Source organism: Oculina patagonica, chromosome 4 (genome assembly GCF_052425735.1).
Source record: "Oculina patagonica isolate OP01 chromosome 4, crgOcupat, whole genome shotgun sequence".
NCBI lineage: Eukaryota > Metazoa > Cnidaria > Anthozoa > Scleractinia > Oculinidae > Oculina > Oculina patagonica.
This window is the reverse complement of record NC_135761.1, coordinates 45,750,922-45,773,712: the sequence shown is the minus strand read 5'-3', so window position 1 is coordinate 45,773,712 and position 22,791 is coordinate 45,750,922. Positions and strand designations below refer to the sequence as shown.

The following is a 22,791-nucleotide window of genomic DNA, read 5'->3' as shown; positions in this document are numbered from 1 at the left end:
CAAGTTCGAACTGGATAACGCAAGATAACGCAACTTTTGCTGAACAAACATTGAACACAGAAGTTGTCAGCTACTTCTATTTACGTTAATTTTTTGACAAACTTCCTGAAAATAATTGAAGACTCCCTGGTGAAACGACATTGCCTCTGCATGCATATGCATTGCGTACTGTTTATTTTCAATTAGTGTCAACATTTCTAACGACTGACACTGGATAAAATTCACCACCACAACCACCGCCACCACCACTACAACTTTTATTTTTCTGTTTGGGTCTTTATCTTCAAACTTTTTTCTCGTATCTGCTTTTTATCAAAACTTCACAGGCTACAAATAAAAGATCATAAAGTTCTCAAGATTCTTTTAATGGCATTAAAATGTTTGACAGGCTTAACTCCTTTATGTTTGTCCGATTCTGATCAATCATTTGGTTGACGAAGATTATAATTTACGTAACTTTGGTTTCATTTTAATTTCTGTGTATGGTATGCTAAAGCAGGCTGCTCAGGAATTAATTTCGCACCATTCCTCTCAGTTCCAAAACATTGTATAAAAGCGTTTGCCGTTAAGTAGATTTTTCCCTTGCATATGGCATACAAATTCGATATGACTTAACGAATTTAAAAACACGAAACAGTGAGAGGTTGAGACCGTTACTTATGGAACAAAAAATTAATATTGTACTTTTAAAATGTTCATGTTTTTAAACAATTCAGTAGCCCTTCTTATTGCAAATATTTATGCACATCTAATTGTTTTGAAATTTTAGATTTGGCTAAAAACGTTCACTGACTGAGATAAAAAAGAGGCTTTTTACATCATTAGTTTAACAACTGATTTAAATTGCTATATTTAGAGAGGAAGCCACATCAGCGCTAGCTGGTTTTCATGCGGGTCCTCTGTCCAGGTCGAATTGGAATTTGGAAATGTTGGTTTTTCTGGAGGGAGGAAAACCGGAGAACCCGGAGAAAAACCCTCGGAGCAGGGCGAGAACCAACAACAAACTCAACCCACATATGGCACCGGGCCGGAATCGAACCCGGGCCACATTGATGGGAGGCGAGCGCTCCACCACTGCGCCACCCCTGCTCCCCCTAAGCACTCAAGTTCGGCATGTCAACAGCTTTTTTTATTAAATTTTGTTCCATTAGCAACGGTCTGAAGCTCACAATGTAAGTAGTTGTTGCGTTAGAAGAGACAGGTAAAAAGTGGGTGGGTACATCTTGGCTTTCAACCTAAAGTTGTCTGGAATTCCTTTATTCGTATATTTAGCATCAATCCAAACAATGATTGAGTAACTAGTTTATTGCGAATCGGTTGACACTTATAATTTTCTTGGGAATCCTTTAATTCATAATATCTAAACTTATCTAGCATTGTAATCACATTTTCCCATATATATAGCTCTCGGTCCTCAACTACGATTTCTGTACCATGCAGCGACTAAGAGTATTGTAGCAACTAGTCCTTCGTAGGTTACTCCCTAGCATTCTGTCAGGTTTACCCACCAATTCGCCAGTGTCTTGCGCAAGAACGTAACACAGTGACCCTGGCCAGGGATCAAACCTGGATCGTTAGATCCGAAGTCCAGTGCAATAACCATGCAGCCTCCGCGCCTCCTATAGGTATAACTAATTAACATGAAAAATAAAAACAAAATTTGACAGAAAGAGAACAGAACATGATAATTAGCCAACTTATTAACGGTTCGACTGTCTCGTCAACTAAGTTAATCTGATTATTCACAGTCCTGATTTCATTTATAAGCAATTATTTTCTGACGCAAGCTAGATAAAGAAATTAATTTTAAATTCTGAGAATGTTTGGAATATTTACTTCAAAATTATTTCGCAGCGATTCGAACGAGCGGAAAACGTTGAATTGAATTATTTAAATCTATTTTCTCTTAAAATTGGCAGCTACTTAATCAGTTCCTCTGTTATGCTTCATTCACTCTTTACTCCATTCTTTATTCTTCAGTTCACGCCTGTTGACCTTGCCTACTGAAGTTTTATGAAGTTCCTCAATAAACTCCATCTATAAAACAAAAAGGATATTTAATGTGTACATGATGATAAAAAAAACCTTATGCAACAACCTTTTTCCCAAACGGGTGAGTGACTTTAAATTTTCTTCATATGAAGAAATTTAAAGAATCGTGGCAACGGTCAAAAAATCGAATTTGCTCATAACTTATTTGCCAATCGCAGAATATTTTTCAAATCAGCGAGTGATCTTGTATCGTATAAGCTATACCGTACATCGGATGTCACGCTACAAACAAACAAATAAATTGCTATATTAAGAGAGGAAGCCACATCAGCACTAACTAGTTAACGTGCGGACATTGTATTCAGGTCGAATTGGATAACGCAAGATAACGCAACTTTTGCTGAACAAACATTAATTGAACACAGAAGTTGTCAAAACTTAAAAGAAAACCACCAGCTGCAAGTCTACAATGTACAAGACCAGTTTTCTGTTTTAAAGAAATGCCGCACGAAGTTGGACTGTTTAATTTACGAAATGCTCTTTATTAGAAACATAAAGCCGAAACTTAACACGCAATCAGATTCTGTGCGTGCTAAACTGTTTATTTAAAATCTTAATATGCTAATATATTATCACACCCTAGATCACTATATAAGCCTGAACTCCGTATTATAATTTTAACTTGATAATGATGACATGGCGTCATCGAAACGTCGTTCTATTTTCCTATCGCTTATTTTTCTTCTCAAATAAATCTATTTTCTCTTAAAATTGGCAGCTACTTAATCAGTTCCTCTGGCTGCTTCATTCACTCTTTACTCCATTCTTTATTCTTCAGTTCACGTCTGTCGACCTTGCCTACTGAAGTTTTAGGAAGTTCCTCAATAAACTCCATCTATAAAACAAAAAGGATATTTAATATGTACATGATGGTAAAAAAACCTTATGCAACAACCTTTTTCCCAAACGGGTGAGTGACTTTAAATTTTCTTTATATGAAGAAATTTAAAGAATCGTGGCAACGGTCAAAAAATAGAATTTGCTCATAACTTGTCAATTTTGGGGGCTAGGTAAGTGCCTGAACGATATGGGGTTAATTTTTTTTTAAATATCCGATACATGCAAAGACAAAAAACGTAAAAAAACGGCATTCGTAACGGAAGCTCATATTTCACTCGAAATTTTACATTTTTCGCCCTCTCGCTACACCGACGTTAGCATCATTAAGACTTTTTTTCAAGTGTTATTGTATAAACTGGCTCTTCTTTAGTAACGTGGACTCGCGTTAGCACTGAATCCGTAAAGAGCGTGCGGAAACTGTGTTCAGCCACCTTTACAGTCAAAACCATATTTCCGGAATGTTTATAAGCGACCAATCAGATGCGGGACGTAACCGCAACAAACCGCAAGAGTAATTAGCTCAAAGGTTTGGATCAGTCACAAAACAACGAGTTGGCTTTTCTTCCACGATAAATCCGTAATTCTACTTAACTAAAACTGAAATTGTCATTCTTTTTCTATTTCAGAGCTTAATAACTATGAATGATATTTTGCTAACTTGAGCAAGTTTAAAACCTAAAATTCTGCTCTCAGACGCTCTGTCTAGCCATGTCTTAATTTTCAATTCAATTCAATTACTCTTGCGGTTTGTTGAGGTGACGTCTCGCATCTGATTTAGGTTGCAAAACAATAAACATTCCAGAAAAAAAATCCTTTTATGGTTTTGACTGTAAACGACCCTCCGACATAAACGTTCGAAGAATTGGAAAATGATATCAGCACCTCACCTTGATGTGCCCGTTTGTCTTAGTCTCAAGAACTGGTTTCGCTAAAGCACTTTAGCTGGAGTGAATTGGGCATATGGCTATAGCTTCTAGAATAATGAAAGAAAAGCAATGACGTGGTATTCACCTTCTTTGGGCACATCCATTTTCCAGTGTTGTATGTCACGTGATCTTGCAGTTCCGTTATCAATTCATCTTGATTTTTGTTTTTAAACCCACTCGACAACACAATGAACGCTTTAATTGTCTACAGAAACAAAAAAGTTCCATGGCATCAGCAACGTTAACTTCGCTCACAGTATTTGTACTCTTAGAGCGGGATTCTAGGGCTGAGATTTACAAGGCTCTTCTAGTCCCTCCTAGTATTGTTCAAACACAAAAGCCTTTTGATAAGTAACAATACTTAAGAAGAGTTTTATGAACCCGTGTCAGACTCCAAAAGCAACAATTGCTGATTCCAAGAACAACAAGAAATTAGATTCACTTCAAATGAATATGATTTTTTTCTTAATTAGAAATCTATTTTTCAGTATATTTGTCACATGCAGCAGGACAAGAATTCCGTCAATTGACTACTATACTTTTTCAAATATGATGTTTGTATCTTTCCTTCAGTCATTTATCCTTGCGTTATTTAACTGGCAGCTATGCTTGACAATCATTTGCTGTTTCAGTGTGAAAAACAGCCTGCTTATAACTATTAGATAACAACAAACAACAACAACAACAAAACTTTATTTAGGCAATCAAATTATTTACAATATTTTGCACCACCCGGAATTAGCCTAGCTATTCGAGGCGGGAGGTGAAGAAGAAAATGAAAAAGAGAAAATAAATAAATAAATAAATTTACAAAAAAGTAATAACTTATCTACATTAAAGAAAAGAAATTAAAGCTACATTAAAGCTACTTTAAGCTAAAGATTTTAGGTAGTCAATAATTTTATTGATTTCAACATAGTCATCCTCAGCTGAAAGTAAATTGAGCATTGAGTCACGAATTGTTTTTCGGTTAACTGTCTTAGGTTTGTCTGGTAAGGCCGGTGCAATGTTATTCCAGACTAAAGTTCCGAAACGAGAAAAGGAACGCTTTTGAATTTTCAGCTTTGCATCTTTTTGAAAGAAGTTACCTTTTGCTGCATGGCAAGCACGCCCGCGCTCTTGTCTATTCAACAAAGCACACCCACCTTCACCGTCAGAAAACGAATGAGAGGAAAAATTTATAAAAAAAGGAAGCCTCGAGCCAAGTGGCCCATACTTGCCGGAGCATATCCCTATATATTTATATATTTCTACTCCCCCCTGAATGGGATGAAATTCCATCGCAGTGTACCCCTCCCCCCAGCATCATGTCGCCGGTACCCATTTATTCACCTGGGTGAAGAGAGGCATTATGAGAGCCAAGGGTCTTGCCCAAGAACACAACACAATGATCCCGACCAGACCTCGACTAAACCCGGACCGCTCGATCCGGAGTCCGACGCACTTACCATTAGGCCACCGCGCCTCCCACAAAAATTTATAAAAGAGAAGCTTAAACATGCCACTTTTCATTGCTTTAGACAATTCCACTTTTGGATCACTGCCTTCTCCTTAATGTATATCCAGTCTAAATATCCTACTTATATGGATTACCTGTCCCATCATATAAGGACTGCTGCACACAGCACAGTCCAGTACTGCAGGATGTTCTTTCAGGCAATTTTCCACCTCATAAGGATTGATATTGAGTCTATAAAATGAAGTATATCAATGCGATCTGACTAACACAAAAATTGACAGAAGATAATATAATATGTACCCTACCTACAAATGATATGTACCCTACCGGTCCCATTAGTTCTCCTATATTATCTTTAGATTTTAATACAGTTTGGTTTCTTCATGCACTCTGCTTTTGAAGTATAGAGTAAATGGACCGAGTGGAATGCAGTTCAGTGAGTGAGCACTAAGATTCCCAGTACAGTAGAGAGTTCTTTACGATGAATCAAGGTTGATCGTGTCGTATGCCAAAAGGTCTCAGCAGCAAACAATCTTAGCCTTACCGTGTGCACGATGAAAATGTACCATAAGCAAGCGTTATTATCTTACGAGTTGTAGAAGATCATGTCATCAGCTCTTCCAGCGATCCAGAAATAGCCTTCAGCGTCCATTCTTCCCAAATCGCCTGTTGAACATGCCAAACATAAAAAATACTGTAAAGGCATTAATTACTTACGTCCAGCGCAATTTTTTAATGTTTTTTTCTAACGAACAATTAGCTCATACAAACCTGATCTCCATTCATGGAGAGCCTTTTTGAGCTGAAGATGACGAAAAAACGAACCCACTGACTTAGCGACAGACACACAGACAAACACGCACACAAATTAAACAGGCAGACACACAGTCAGACAGCCAGACAGACAGGCATACAGACAGACAGAGATAGCACTGAGGACATATGGATGGAAATGCACTATTATCATAGTCATTGTAACAAAGGTAACAAGGAAGAGAAATTGTCATGCGATCAGGTCTCTAGACAATTACTTTTAGAATAATACTTTATTTGATGTAAGCTTTACAATGCACACGTTACCCTATACTTTCCAGGAAACGTAAAAGAGGGGGGAGTAGGCAGTGGCTACTCACCTGTTACGTAGAAATCTCCACAAAAACATGCTGCGGTTTTCTCAGGTTCATCCTGCAAGAAATAAAGTAGCCTGCCATTATGAGTATGCTGCGAAGGTCCGTCTGAAGATATGGTACATGAAAGTCCAACGTATTTTACGGTCAAATGCGTTAGCCTTAGACCTCGTTTAATTTTGTTCACGTAACACAAATTGTTTTAAACAAGCACACTCAAGAAAGCACATACATGAAAATAGCTAATATATACATGTACACATTTTGAGATGAATATTTGTATTTTTTCTTTTTTTTCCTCCCAGCCGTACGTAGTGTTCTCAACAAAATATTATAAAAGGAACACGAATGAATAAGCGCCGTTTTATTGCCCTCTCACTGAAAAGTCGTTACCACTTTTGAATTAGTCGCGTATTGTTCTGAAAGACAGTTTTCTATCAAGTAAAAATGCATTCGTATATATGAAAGTTAAATCTTAATGAAATTAAAAGTTCTCACCACGTAACGAGTAAAAAATCTAACAGGACAGTAAGGCTTCACACGAACCACTACCCTTCCCAGTGTACCTGGAGGCACTTCTTGGTAGTTATCATCAACGATCTAAAACGTGAAAAGGCAAAAACGTGCGATTCTGTTGTTAGTCTTAGAAAAATTTACTCGTGCTTATTTATTCTAAATTGCACTTAAAATCATGTGATAGCCTATACAAATTTTTAAGAAGCAAAACTGTTTTAATTAATCTTTTTAAACTTACAAGCAAGTCTGTTCCAGGAAGAGCTTTACCAACAGAATCAGGACAACAGTGATCCCCAGGTTTTCTCGTAGCTAATACATGCTGCCAAGATTAATTGTTTAGTAAATTGTGCTTTAAAAACTTTCAAAAAATTTATGATTTAAGATTTTTAGAAGTTACAACAGAGTTCAGCTCCACAGTAAGTGAATTACCGCTGACTAGTGGCATCTCAAAATGCTGGGTCGTTTCCCGCCGCGGGCCCCGCGCGGGGGGGGGGTATTTATTTTGTCAAAAATTTTTTAAAAAAAATTTTAATTTTTTTTTTATTTTTTTTTTTTAAAAAAAAAAAAAAAAAAAAACTCGTTTTTTTCGCCGCTTTGGATTGAAAATTTTATAATTCATCTCCACTGAGTGTCCCAGCTTAAATTTTTTTTCACCGTACTTTTTTTTTAAAAATTTTTTACAAAAGTTTCCCCCCTTTCAAGACGAAAATTCGAGGGGGAAAAGACCGGAAGTGACGTCAATTTTTGCGTTTACCGCGTCTGGTATTCCTAGTATTAATTTGGGATCGAAGAGTTAAAGGGACAGTGTCACAGAAATCTTTTAAGTTTTTGTGTAAACTGTGCTAGAATTATAAGGCGCACTTACTATTTAACAGAATAGCCTTTGAACAACAAAAGAAAGGCATAAATATATTTTCCAAGATGTAATAGGCCTTATGCATGATAACGTCATAAGCTCAAATTCACCACCAAGCCTCGTTTACGCAAAATTATTCTCAACCTTTCGCCACCTTCATGCAGTTTTCACGTGGGTATTCTTTTCACCTCTGCTGCTTTGGGAATTCGTTCATGATAAAATTTACAAGTTTGCACTTCGAAAGCGAGGCTTGGTGGTGAAACTAACCAGTCTGACGTAAACATGCATGAGGGCTATTGAGCCGCAATCAAAGGTTCAATTAACATTTTCGAACTTGAAAATATCGGCCCGACGTTTTCAAGTTTTGACCAATACGTTCCTATTAGTCCGTGACCAGCACCACTGTTTAACAATTTTCATGACTAGTAGAGTATATTATAGCAATACCAGGACACTTTCTGCACTGTAAGCGGATTTCCAATTAATTTCAACACCTTCATTGGATTTTCAGGTAGCGCAAAGTGTTGATGATACTGCCCCTTTAACACATCAGCCAGGTATACTCGTGGACATAACTATGAATGCTTTCAAAAGTCCTCACAGCATCATTCAGATAGTTTATCACAAGCAGGTAGCCAGTCGGTTTAGAGATACCTTGTCAAATATTTTCAGGGTGTCACCAGAAATGAGAAATGGCTTTAAAATAGAGTAAATTGAATCTTTAGGACCAGAAGGGATAAGCAACATATAGATGCATGGAACAAAAGCTATAATGACACCTTTTTCGGGAAATAATGTCACTATAAGAAATATGCTGTGGGGTACTTTTAATGTTTTGGGGTGGGGAGGTTTTATAATCGACTTTTCGAGTATTTTGATTGGTCATTTTTTTAGAACACGTAGAAGAAATAGTGATTAGCTGCTATTCAATACTTACAAGCGTGTCACAGCGCAGTGTGCCATGTGACATTTTCACTAGATAGGTTACCGCGAGAGATCTATGTTAAAACATACCGTCTCTGTTTGTCCATAGGCGTTTAAGAGTTCCACTCCTGTCTCTTCTTTCCATCTAAGTATCATATCTTTGTTTGCGGATTCTCCAGTGACCAAACAAATTTTTAATTTGGGAAAACGTAAGCTTTTTAAATTCCCCTCGTTCAATGCTTCCATGTAGATGGAAGGTCTAAATATGCCATGAGTTATTGGATACTTCTGAAGGGTGTCCAGTGCTTCTCTGGCGGTAACGTACTTGTAATGAGCAAACGCGCCAGAGCCAGCAGACCAAGCCCCAAAGAAACTGACATTAAGAAGCACCGCCCAGCCGGTTGGGGTAGCAGACCAAATTAAATCTGTTTCTACAAAACGAGCTCTGAAAAAGAAACTTAAACGTTTATGACAGAGTGATTTGGTTTGTTTTAGTAATTCATGATGCTCGATCGGGAGGCCCAGGATTTTAATCTTAAATTTCCCTCCGTTTAGAGGCATTTTTTAATTATTAGATGTCGCTGTAATTATATTTTCTGAAGAGCTTCATGACGTCTATGCTTTATCATTCATTAATCCGACTGGAACTGGAGTCGGAATGTTTCAAAAATGATTTCAAATCAATTCTTCGGGTAATTCCGTTTTCTTCAGCGAGATTGAATCTTCGGAAGTCTTCGCAATATATTTTTGAACTTTTTTCAATTCTGTTTTGCAGCCCCTTTTGCAATGCATTGCTGTAACGAAAACATAGCACCGAATAAACACTCAAAAGTACACGCATGCCAACAAAACAGAGATTACGTTTTATATCTCTTATTAAACAATGCTATAAACAACTGTTTCACGTACTTTCGCATCACTGCAAAAAGTCCTTTGCTAGTCTGTGTATGTTCTGCCATCTTTGCATTTCCGGTTGTTCCGCTTGTGTGGTTTATTTGAATCGGTGCTGAGCTTAGTGACTTGACAGACTTAAAAGAAAGATAGTGAATAACATTATCAATGGAATTTGTTGTATTCGAGGGATCAACTTAGCTTCACTGACTCATAAATGAAGGAAAGAAGGAAGTAAGGAAGGAAGGATAGAAAGAGGGAGGGAAGGAGGGAGGAAAGGAAGAAGGGGGGGGGGGGGGGGGGGGGGGGGGGGGGGGGGGGGGGGGGGGGGGGGGGGGGGGGGGGGGGGGGGGGGGGGGGGGGGGGGGGGGGAGGGGGGGGGGGGGGGGGGGGGGGGGGGAGGGAGGGAGGGAGGGAGGGAGGGAGGGAGGGAGGGAGGGAGGGAGGGAGGGAGGGAGGGAGGAGGGAGGGAGGGAGGGATGGATGGATGGATGGATGGATGGATGGATGGATGGATGGATGGATGGATGGATGGATGGATGGATGGATGAATGAATAAATAAATGAATGAAAAACTTTATAAGTGTCAAAACCACATAGCTAGGGAACATTCCCTTACTATTTGGGGGACACATGATTAAATGGTACAAAAAGTGACAATTAATAATATGAAAAACTGTGTAAAAAGTATCAGTCAGCTAAATATATGCAAGCAACAGATCACGAACAACAACATCAACATCAACAGCGTTCCCATCTTAAAGCCCTTGTCGCTACTATTGATTATTCTAATCTAATCCCTACCTGATGATCAGCACTTGCTTCTTTAAAGAGATCCTTAAATGACAACCAGCCTTCCCTAGAGAAGAAAAGTACAGCTTCACTGGCTGATAAACTATCACAAGAAGCAATACAATGTACCAAGTTATTGCAGTTAATTGGAAAGCTTGAATTTTTGGGTTACCTTTGTTCCTGTCTCATTCTGTTGACCAAAAGTTTGCTTCTCATATTGACTTCACCAGAGCTAGTAATCTAAAACAGCGACGACAACAACAACAAAAAATAAAAATAATTTCTACTTTCAAGATACGCCGTTGTTTCTGATAAACACAACAACAAGACAAAGCAAGACAAGAGGGAACCATGGGACGTCACAGCACTTGTTGATCTCTGCATGACACTAAGCAAAATTTCGCTGAACTACTGACCAGATATGGAAACACAACATCAAACGAAAGAACACGATTCGACGCCACACCACGAAAGTAAACTAAAAACAATGAGGTCAACAGCAAATAACAGATTTTTTCATTTTGGCAGTACGGAAACAAACGGCACTATCGAGACAAACAGAAACTACATCCACTAGGACTTCGAACTCCAGCATCACATAGTTGCTACAAAGTAAGGGGCGTTTACATGATACCTGCACGACTTTCATACCGGTGCGAGATGAAAAAGTCCTACCATGTTTACACAAGCCGTTTTTATTGGGGTGTGAGTATTAAAACTCAGTAAAAAAAAACAATATGAAACGAAAAGTTATTAGCTGAGTCAAACTGCCTTTACATGACACCGGAATGACTTTTCGTACCGGAATGAAAATCTCGCTCCGGTGCAGCAACCAGGGTGAACTCGCGACGGTATTCGCTCCGATATGATATTTTGTGGTGGTTGTAAGTAAACGAATACAGAGCCGCCGGAGGGAACAGGGATGAACCCGCACCGGTTTGACAGTCTCCCTGGTATCATGTCATCACCCCCTAACGCTCATACACTCAAGCTCTCTTCCTTTCTTGGTCACGTGACCTACGGTTTCCCGTTGTTCCACACGGACACGATCCGGACAACTTTGCGAGTCGCAACTTCACGGAACAACAAAGTATTTCACTAGGCGCCATTAAGAATAATATGGCTGCAGAAACTTAGCAGGGTTGAACAACCCTTTATGGGTTTCTGATGGCTGTTAATAACGAACCTGATCGACCACATCCAGCAATTCACTCTTAACCTGGTCACAAGGGGCCGCCACCACACAAACTGGTTTTGACTTTAAAATTCTTCTGTGAAGTTCTTTTGGGCCAATATTTACTGGAGTTATTAGTAATACTCCACCTGTGGAATTAAAAAAAGCATCCACAACGGTAATCGTTGGTGCAATTATTACGAGAATAATGTTTTTCGTATACAACTCCTGGGTTCCTTTCTAGCTGTTTGGCTGGGGCAATCGGCACTTTTTTCTTACTATGATAAGCTACAATTGTGTTGAAACGAAACTGAGCTCGTCACCACACACACTGGTTTTGACTTTAAAATTCTAATATGAAGTTCTTTTGGGCAAATATTGACTCCCACTATCACAAATACGCCACCTTTGGAAAAATGAGCATCACGTGATAAATTCTTATATGTCTACTCTAGAGAAATATTCAAATATACCGTATTTTCTCAATTAAACGCCGGGTCCCGAATAAACGCCGGGTCTTGAAGGTAATTGGTAAGTAGCCTTTAGGCATTTTGGTGTAATATGCTAGATATGTGGCAAGATACATCTGTACAAATAATGATTAAACCCTTGTTAATAAAATTGCTCAAAACTGCGCATTCAAATAAACGCCGGATCCACGGAGCCAAGTGAAATAACGCCGGGGGCGTTTAAGAGAAAATACGGTAAGTCAATTTAGGTCATAAATTAAGTTCGCACGAAGCCACTGAAGTGCATTTCAATCCCAGCACAGGGACTGGTTCAATTTTTTAAAGTAATCCATTCTTTCCAAACGAAACTGTGTTGTTCTGTGGTTGTCTCGCCGCCTCTTATTGTCTGAAGGGTATAGTTAAACTTATGGTACCGAGACGTACAGTAGTTTTTCTTTACAAAATGTTAAGCAATACCTGTTCTTAAACAAGCAGCCTGTATTAGCCAGTACTCTGGAATTGTGGGTAATATCACCATTACACGATCTCCTGATTTGATATCAGCTGCTGTGCACAGCACGTTAGCAGTCCTGAAAAATAAAATAGCTAGTTATGAATGATGCCCGTATAGAAGGCGCATTAAGTGGAGACACTATTGTTTTTCACCTTTGTTGTTTTCAGTGAATACCGTAAAATTCGCTTATTAGCCCTGGGCCTATACAACTTCGTTAGGGGTTTTGTGTGGGCTTATAAACGGAGGGGCTTATATCCTGGAGGGCTTATAAGCGGAATAAAAAAATGTTTCGAAATGAACCACGGCACATTGATCAAAATACGTTTTTTACTTAAAAAGGCTCAATAAAGCAACGTCATTAGAGGGGGGCTTATATCCAGAGGGGCTTATAACCGGATTAGTCCGGCGGATAAGTGAAAGTATTGTGCACTTTATGATAAAAGCATGAAACTTAGCACACTAATACTATAAATCATGGGGAACATTTCAAAGATTGTAGGCATCCCGGATCTGGCCTTTCTCAGGGGGGGGGGGGACTTTTTCAAAATGGCCGCCAGCCAGATCTTTTGTTACGACAACATGGAACAAAGCGACTTGGTACAACGTCAAATTGTCGTTTTCATGATATATACTTATTGATCTAACACCAAAGATAAGAAATATGGCATCAAAATTTCTTTTAAAGTGTCTTACAGACTTTGAGTGGTCATTTCTAGGCTAAAATTACACAATATGCAAATTTATGATTTCATTACACTCATATCAAATAAACCCCGAGATTTGCTTTATGACTGTTCTAAAGTAAGCTCAGCGATACAATGATTTCAACCTACAAGTGTCCCTGACATTCGTGGCGCTGACAGTCACCACGGTTGCATTAGAATATACAGGGCAGATTTTCTTTTACACATCTTCACCGTCTTCTACAGCGTTTAGCACATCCACTCATTGTGGGAGGTGACGACTGGCTTTCATGTTAAAAAAACACTTCAAGGTCAGCGTCACGCACTTGACTGGCGATACGTTATGTTGAAAACAAATGCTGGTCCCGTCTCATGGTCAGTAGCTACGACTGCTGTGTAAGGATTTTTGCTTTAGAAAACTCAAATTATTCTATCCTATTACTGAGTCGAGTTGTGCGTTCTACTTTTCTGCTGTTAAAGAGCTCGTTGCACTGGTGTTCGCTAAGATCGTTCAAATGACGGACAGAATCGATGACTGCTGCATTCATTACCTTCTGAGTACCAAGAACTAAAAGATCGTCCTTATTATCCATTGTTTATTGGCCAATAATCCTGGCTATATCTGTTCCAGACACCCGATCCATCTCAGTAGTGCCGATGCAGTAAGCCCCACTTTTCCATTTGTTTTCACGAAGGCATAGTTCTGTTCATGGCCTTCATCTAAAGCTATCCTAGAGAAGGGTCGCTGTTAACGATAAACTTCGCCTTCCAAAATGCTTTCAGTATTCTGTGGTGCTTGTGTTTATCGAGAAGCATAACCATGTCACGCAGGTGAATGGCACTATCATTCAGTGGTCAAGAAAATTTTACAGCCACTGAAGTCTTGTTAAAGCCTCAACAATCAAAAGAAAGTTGCCAGTACGACCAACACGATACTCAGCACATTAAGCTGCCAGAAATTGAACTATGGACTTTGAAGGGCTCTTTGTTCACACCATTCTTCAAACGATGTACCGCTACATTCTGGCCACTCAAAGTACGATGCCTGTTGAAGCCTATACAGAGCGCAAGCTATTATCTGGTGTGCAAGGGCGGTTTCCTTGACATGCACCGCTTTCAGGAAAGAATTCGAAGTTCCTACTGTCGCTATTTCAGCTTGTACTAGTGCTGACATCCAGTTACTGCCATCAGAAAAATCTCCAAGTGCTTTTAACAATGCCATCTTGTTGTGTTGGCCACTCAGCGTTTCTACAAATGACTCTTCCCATATGTTTCTGACCACATCTACTGGATTTGCTTTGTAATCGTGAACAGTATAAAGGTTGATCAAATGTGATCATAGGAGTTTTCCAAGGATTAAGAACAGCCACAGCCTCTTTCACCACATTCATGGAATGAGGAGTCATCGCCATTGACTTCGAGTCATTCGGGAAAAGAGGAAGAAGGGCACTGACTGCTTCAGGGCCATGACCTGGAGTATCTGCTGGTTGTTGTCTTCTTAGAATGCAGCCCAAGATACATCCAGTTCCTTATCACTGGCACTGTCATAATTACCATCGATAATCTTGCTGAGGAGATCGGACCTGTCATTGCCTTCTGTTACAGTAATCGTTATTCATTAGACTGCAGCTGGACTGTTTCACTCCACAAACTTCTGGAACAGGAGGCTTGTTCTTTGTGACAGTGGCAAACAGTACAAGTGTGTAGCTGTACGGTCTTGCCAGACCTGGAGATAGAAACGCATGATTGCTCTGTGCCAGGCTTTTTAGTGTCGGGATACTGAAACAGTGTTATGCCTGTCCCATGGAAGGATCCATGTGCACTAGTTGCTGTCGGATCATGGTCAATTTTTTCGACTGCTGATGTCGTGAACACACCAATGCTTAGTGTAGACGGGCAAACTGTTCCAACTGTCTCGAAGTGGCTAATGGCATAGTTACCAAGGTCTGCAGACAATCCCAGGACACGTTCATATGAAACAGATAATCCCAGCCTGTAAAGTGTATCCACTAGATCTTTTGATCTTGTTCTTGAGTGTACTAATGCACCTAGAAATAATGGCAGTGGCATCTCCCATTGTTCGAAATGTCTGGTGTGAAGAGAGTTGTTGACGCCAGCGCTCACAACTGTTATACATTATGAATTGCGAATGAAGATACATAGCAAGTTGTGACAAGTAGCTTTGTCGTTAATGTTACTCCCACACATGATAATTGTAAAAAGCATAAGCAACGATTGAGATTTTCCGATGTTTTCATTGGCCACATACAGCAAATATCTACCTTCATTTTATCCTTCAAATTGAGACAAATTTGTGGATTTTTTTTTCAGTCTAGTAGAATGATCTACTGAGGAGTCCCGTCCAAGCTGATGAACTCTATCAGTGTAAGCGGCTTGTATATACGAAGGAATTAAAAACCAGTTTAAATGCTTTATCAAGAAAGGCAAAAAAGGGAACAAGATACTATTATAAAATCAGTGTGAATGAATTCTTTTAAAAAATCTAATTTGCATAAAGTCCAAAATGACAACAATTCTCCAAAAACATTTCAAAATTTCAATTTTTGTACAATTTTCTAAATTCTTGACTTTCTTTAAAAAATGATCAACCTTAAAAATATTAATTAAACCTTTCAATAAGTAATTTGGCAATATGCTCTCATAATAAAGATTCTGGCTGGCGGCCATTTTGAAAAATACCCCTTCCCCCCCGGAAACGATCATATCCAGATTGCCTATAATCTTTAAAATATTCTTCATGACTTATAATATAAGTGTGCCAAGTTTTATGCTTTTATCATAAAGTGCACGATTAGTCCCTAAAATGACACTTATCCACTGGACTAGATTTAGTAGAAACTCAGCTGTGTTCTATTGGAAATCCGCGAATCTGATTGGTTCTCCCACTGTTTTCTATTCGCCGATAGAAAACAGTCGCGCGCGCGTAGCTCTTTAACCGGTAAATTTTCTTGATTTTTTGTCTTTAAAGTGCACAATATTGTAGGTTTTGGACTGCAATCCTTTAGAGTTCTACTAAAACAATTAGACTACTCGCCCATGTTTTATACGAGCGATAGTCAACTCGGCTGCGCCTCGTTGACTATTTGCTCGTAGAAAACTCGGGCTCGTAGTCTAATTGTTAAGTATTATTTTGTTTCTAAGCTTTTCCAGGTGGTTGGGCCTATAACCAGGAGGGCTTATTAACGGGTGGGCTTACAACCCAAATTTTCGGTATACCATATTCGTATTCTCGGTATAAGACTAGAACTAGCTTGCAATGGAAATTAATTACATAGCGAATAACTACTATTGTTACATACAGATTAAAGAACCTGAGGTAAAGACATCTATTCTAGAGAGATCTATCTATATATACAGAAGCTCTATTGGGATTTTTAAGAAGCCTTCATATTTATAGCTAGTAATTACATTATGAGGCAAGAACTATTTTTTACACTAATTGTCCACTATCAACAAAAAGTAACAAATGTGACAACCACTAACGTCATGTTTCCTTTCAAACACAGTCGTTATTGTTCAAGATTTCGGTAACTTACTTTTTTGAGTTTAAAGCAACATCTTGAAAGCTCCACTTCAATTCGTTGCCAGCACCATCAATCCACCATAGCGCTGGGATATCACTTTTTCTTTTTCCTTCCTTTTACATCAGTAGAATAGAACGGAAGAAAGCACTTGGAGTCAGTGAAATAGTAGTTACTGGAACTTTTGCTGTAATATTTATGCATGTTCAGTAAATCTCCAGATTCGGACCAGAAATCATAAAATTTGTGGGCTCATGTTTCTCCAAAATAAAATCTACATTTAATTATCATATATTCCTAGAATATATGATAATGACGAAGATATCGCTGAAATGGAGTAATTTTTATAATGCGCGGGCCAGAAAAGCCGGTTGGGTTTGGTATTGAGCCGGCTTAGTTTTCTCTTAGCTACATCCCTGTAAGCTATATCATCATTAACTGCATAGATTTTTAGCCGACTATACCCGGCTTAGTGTTGCATTTTTGTACCCCGTAACATGATCCGATAAAAGGCCTACAGTCCCTTCGTCACACAAACATCTCCTGTTTCGCAATCACGAGTCACATTCCACAGTTTTCACCGGGAGTTTTCAAGGGGTCACGCGCCGATTCATGGTCAGTTACTGGCATGCAAAACAACAAATAAACCACAATTAGAATATCTCTAGCCCGAAAATTGGCAGCCGCTACCCAAGCAACTTAAAATAACAAAGCATGAACTGGTTTACTAAAACTCTATCACATGGTGAAACTGCGAGCAGTCTCCCTATATATATTGCTCTATTCCTCGGACCCTACCAGTGAGACGAAAATTATAAACAAACGGGTAGCGAAACACTTTGTCCTCTTCTCGCGCCATAGAAAATGAAAAAAGGCAAAGACTCTTTGCAGTCTATAGTCTATTGCAGTAATTGCCGACTGCAGGCAAAACTGCACCAGCAACACTTGCGGAGGGGGGGGGGGGTACTCCAAAAAGTTTTATACGGGGAGGCTCCGCCCCAAGTTCTAACCCCTTACCCTTTTATAAACCATTTTTGACAGAAATTGTACCCCTTTCGTATACCTTTAACTGAAAAAAGGTACCCCTTTCATATACCTAAGAGACATGGCGTGGACTTAAAATAACACGTTTTCTTGTCGTTTTTATGTAACGCTTAGTAAATTAAATAATACAGCCATAAATTGCGTCTGTTCGAAATATTTTAATTAAAGGCCCTTATAAATAGCCAAATGACAGATTTTCATACCCTTTCATATACTTAAACTCTTTTGGCAGAAACATTATCTGCTGTTACGACGTTTTGCGTTCTTTAATTACCTGAAGGAGTATCGAGGATTGCGGTTTTCCAGGCTTTTGGGATTGCGGCGATCACGCCTGCGTAGTCCAAAAAAGTTGTACGGACACCGAACTTGGCCTTAAAATGTTCGAAAGATAGAAAGTTTCCCTGCTCGGTTAGAAGGTCACGAACCTTTACGATTCCATTTTTATGCCACGATTTGAAATAAAATGATTTACCGCAAATCCTTATGAAACGATTGTTCCATAAGATCTCTTCTTTAAAATCTGTGGAATTAACTGGGTCGTTTGAGTGAATTTCTTGCCAATTTGACAGAATCACTTTATAAAAAATTGGAATGTTTTTTAACTCTAGGTAATTTAGATTGAAATTGCACTGAAACAGGAAAGCACCTCCATATTTTAACAAAAACGAATTAAGAAAGGCGCACCAGTTGTTTTCAGGCTCATCACAGAAACGTTTTACCCAAGCAATTTTTAGGGACTTGTTGACGTCGTTGAAATTGACCATATTGAGCCCGCCTTTGTTCACCGGGCCGATTAACGTACTTCTTTTAATTTTATCAGGCTTAAAATTCCATATAAAAGCGAAAATTGTTTCATTTACTCTTTTGATGAAATCTGATTGAACGTGTAACACTGAAGAACTGTAAACAAGCTTAGAAAGGGCTAACGTTTTAATAATGGTTACTTTCCCTAAAATCGTTAAATGCCTACCAGACCAGAGATTTAAAACTTTTTGAAGCTTAGAGAGCTTTGTTTTAAAGTTCATGTGTTGGCGAACTAGAGTATCGTAAGCAAAGACGACTCCAAGAGTTGTAACGTATTGTTCTGGCCATGATATTCCGAACGGACTGTACTTACCAAGTCTGCCTTTCCAAGCACCAAGCCACATTCCCTCGGTCTTGTGTCTATTTATTTTGAGTCCGGAGCACGTACCGAATTGCTCAAGAAGGGTGAATAAATTGGAAGCAGAACTGTCATCCGGCAGAAAAGAAGTAGTGTCGTCGGCATATAGGCTAAGTTTAACTGTTTTATTTCCGTTATGAAGACCTCTGATTGATTCGTCAAAACGAATTTTATGTGCAAGTGGTTCTACGGCAAGTATAAAGAGTAGTCCAGACAGTGGACAGCCTTGTCTGACTCCTCTTTGAAGAGTAAAGAATTCTGATGCGTAGCCATTGTTAATGACGCAGCTGTTAATGTTGTTATAAAAAGTGCGAATCCAATTTCGAAAACTTGGTCCAAAATTCATAGCCTCAAGTGTCGTGAAAAGGTATTCCCATTCTAGAGAGTCGAACGCTTTCTCGAAATCTAAGAAGAGAATCATTCCTTGTTTGTTTGGATTGCTATACTGTTCTATAATATCTGAAATTAATCGTATATTTTCACCAATATATCTACCTTTAATATAACCCGTCTGATCTCTTTCTATTAAGTGAGGAAGCACTTTTTCTAAGCGTCTTGCTATACATTTGGTCGCTATTTTATAATCGGTGATAAAAAGTGAGATAGGGCGCCAATTTTTGAGCTGAAGAAGCTCTTTGCTTTTTTTGGGAATTAGCGAAATAATTCCTCTTTTTTTGTGAAATGGATAATTCGCCAAAAACTGCCGCTTCATTAAAGCAGAGAACCAGATGACTAGAGATTTCGTTCCAGAATCGGAGGTAAAACTCAGCCGTTAAACCATCTGTTCCGGGGGTTTTGTTCTTATGAAAGGTTTTTAGAGTATCTAAGCATTCTTCTTCGGTTATTAGTCCTTCACACACTGTCTGCATGTCTTCATTTAACTTTGGAAGTGAATTAGATTGGAGAAAAGTCGAAGATCGCGCAGGAGTATCCTTCGGGAATTGAGAGGTGTAGAGATCACTATAAAATGTTTTCATTTCATTGAGAATAATTTGCGGGTCTTGTGTGGTGAAGCCTTCGGACGTTTTCAATTTTGTGATATGTCGTTTATTGTAGCTTCTTTTTTCGAGATTGAGGAAATATTTATTACATTTCTCTCCAGCTTCATACCACCTTGCCCTGCTTCTAACAATACAACCTTTTGTTTTCTTTTCTGCGATTTGATCGAGCTCAATCTTAAGGGTTTTTACTTCTTTTAGAAGATCTTGGTCCTCTGGATTTTGGTCAATAAGGCTGTTAATATTGTTCAAATTGTCGAGTAGTTTAAATTCTGTAGATTTTTTTTCTTTTGCCTTTCTTTTTGAGAAACGGATTGCAAATATGCGAATTTCCATTTTTATCATTTCCCAAAGGAGCCGCTTGTCAAGTGTGGCTTTATGCTTCTGAGCAGCATTTCTTATGATGAAAGACATTTTGTTGACGAATTCTTCGTCCTCGAGAAGAGAATTGTTGAACTTCCAGAAACCTGGACCTTTTTTTTCCTGAGAATCTTCAGGGTTGATCAAGAGGGTGATCGGAGAGTGGTCGGAATCATAATAAGATTTGATGTCACTGCTTTCGACTTGTTTAATTAATTGTTTTGAAATTAGCCAGTAGTCTAGCCTGCATTTTATCTTTCCGGAACTGTTGCTCCAGGTGAAACGGGCATCAGTTGGGTGAAGATTTCTCCAAACATCTACAAGATTGAAACTATTGCGGAGATTTTCTATAGATTTCAAAACGTTGTCTTTGTTGTGAATATCTTTTCCGCCGAACTTGTCAAGAGCGGTTAGCGGGCAATTGAAATCTCCGCCGACGATGATTTTTTCATTTGTGAATCGACGGATAACGTCCATGAGCTTAGTAAAGAAGTTGACTTGCTGACATACCTACCATTTTATATACCTGAAGCCTGAAAAAGGTAACCCTTTCGGGCGGAGCCTCCCCGTATAGGCCGTTATAGGGAGTACCCCCCCCCCCCCCCGGGCAAAGTACAAACTAGCGTTACTAACTACCCATTTCTTATGGAAACAGCTTCGCGATTAGAGGCTGATCAGCTTTGGGCGATAAGAGTGTAAACATCTTTTATTCGTAATTCCACTATTGTCACCTTTTCCTTCTGAGCCCATTCGTCTATGATGTCTGCAAAGTTGAAGTACTCTGGAACTTGAAAATCTTTCGTTCCCCGGATTAACACGTCAGCCATCAGTAAGTCAGCTTTGAGCACTAGAACCACTGCACAAAAACAATTATAATTTATGTAGTCGTGGAACGGTGTTGTATCTTATTAAATAGAGAGTCGAAGAAGGGCCTGTTAATTTGATGACTGGGGTTATTCATGTACTGACCCCGACAAAAAATATAATATTGCTTTTATTTTTACGGATTTATCTTACATTTTTGGGGGAGATTTATCTAACCGATATTCGGAGAAATCGCGATTTCACTGTAATTTTCAGAAACGACGTTAAAGCACAAACAAAAGTGATGAAATACATTTTTCAATTTTAGTGTGAAACAATAGAGTTTATAAAAGATTTAAGGACAGCAAATGGTCGAAATTTTATGTACTTCACCCGAATTCCATGACCTGGGAGATCAATTACTGTGTAAGTGGCTTTCACGTAGAGAATTCACTAATCGAAATTTACAGTTTAGGTCTGACTTAGTGTTGTGGCGTATTTCAGATCTTAAAAGCGTGTCTCAATACTCTGACTTATTCTGAGACTTCTAACGGCGAGTAAAAAGCGACATGTTAATCTTAAACTAATATGCAAGAAAAATCTGTTCGCGTGTCCATCCTGCAGGCATTTTAAATAACTATCCCTTCACTATGCAAGACTTCGACATTAAGTAGAAGGTAGGAGCGGTGTTAAAATCACAAGTCTTATTTCGATTTCCATACTCGATATGTACTCACCTGAATATTATAATTTCGTTGCAACAGCTCCAAGGTTCTTCTAGTAGCTGAGGGTTCTGCACAGTTGTGTCACACACAGACGACCCGAAGCACGCGAACGTGACTCTTGCTTTAAACAATCATTATGTCGTGATTTGATAACTCGTTTGGAACTTCGCCTACCAGGTACAAAGATAAACAAACAAGATTATAGAGCGGAGTTGGCTTTGTTAAAAGCAGGAGCACTCATTAACAAAATAAAAAAAAATAAAAAATATATATTCTATTGAATACCCCTGTAAATGAATAAAACATTCACTATAAACCATCACGACAGCTTTTTAAAGCGACTACGTCACGTATTTAACCAGATTTTTGAACAACAAAAACTTATATTTTTGTCGCATGAAACCAAGAAATAATAGTCCATTTTTATTAAAAATTGCTATTTTAGAGTACTGAAACTGTTAACTAGCATTATTGGCTGCAGCTGGCGTGGATGGAAACGGAATGCAATTTGAAAACGTTTTCAAATTGTTTCCGCGCGTCTGTAAAGAATCGATATTTATGGCCGTAGCTTGGTTTCTATCAGCATATTAAGGGTGTATCTTTCTTTAGATGTTCAAAGATATTGTTTTTTAATGGGTTAAGTTGCCTTCCACTAATTTTAAAATAGTTTAGACCAAAAATCTTCGAAATTTCCGTGACATAGTCCCTTTAAAACAAACAAAACAAACAAACAAACAAACAAACAAAAAAGCGAAGTGAAGCAAAGCACAGCGACACCAACAAAACACCAGATGGTATTGCTCTAAAAAGGCCCAACACAGCGCGCAAATTGTTCAAAACTCCCATACAAACTGTTATATTCTGTGCTATTTCGCATGGTTATGTAATAACGGCACTTACAGAGTAAGCCTGATAGAGCAGTTTTCAATTGAGTGTCGTAAAACCAGAACCAA

The 22,791-nt window shown here is 38.7% G+C and overlaps 2 protein-coding genes across 3 annotated transcripts in view; one reads left to right on the top strand and one right to left on the bottom strand.

Moving 5' to 3' along the window:
• The window catches only part of LOC144652554 (acyl-coenzyme A synthetase ACSM4, mitochondrial-like), a 100,566-nt gene that overhangs the window by 58,527 nt on the left and 19,248 nt on the right, over positions 1 to 22,791 (top strand). The gene's annotated exons all lie outside the window — the stretch shown is intronic.
• LOC144652557 (acyl-coenzyme A synthetase ACSM4, mitochondrial-like) lies at positions 1,286 to 22,071 on the bottom strand. Its single transcript, XM_078512609.1, has 16 exons — positions 21,851 to 22,071; positions 21,041 to 21,165; positions 16,761 to 16,861; positions 12,484 to 12,596; positions 11,570 to 11,706; positions 10,556 to 10,623; positions 10,396 to 10,450; positions 9,610 to 9,728; positions 8,791 to 9,145; positions 7,159 to 7,239; positions 6,903 to 7,004; positions 6,411 to 6,462; positions 5,868 to 5,943; positions 5,412 to 5,508; positions 3,904 to 4,023; positions 1,286 to 2,887 (listed from the first exon to the last, which is right to left on the bottom strand). The coding sequence occupies exons 2-16, from the start codon at positions 21,134 to 21,136 to the stop codon at positions 2,801 to 2,803; spliced, it is 1,659 nt and encodes a 552-aa protein (XP_078368735.1). The 5' UTR covers positions 21,137 to 21,165; positions 21,851 to 22,071; the 3' UTR covers positions 1,286 to 2,800.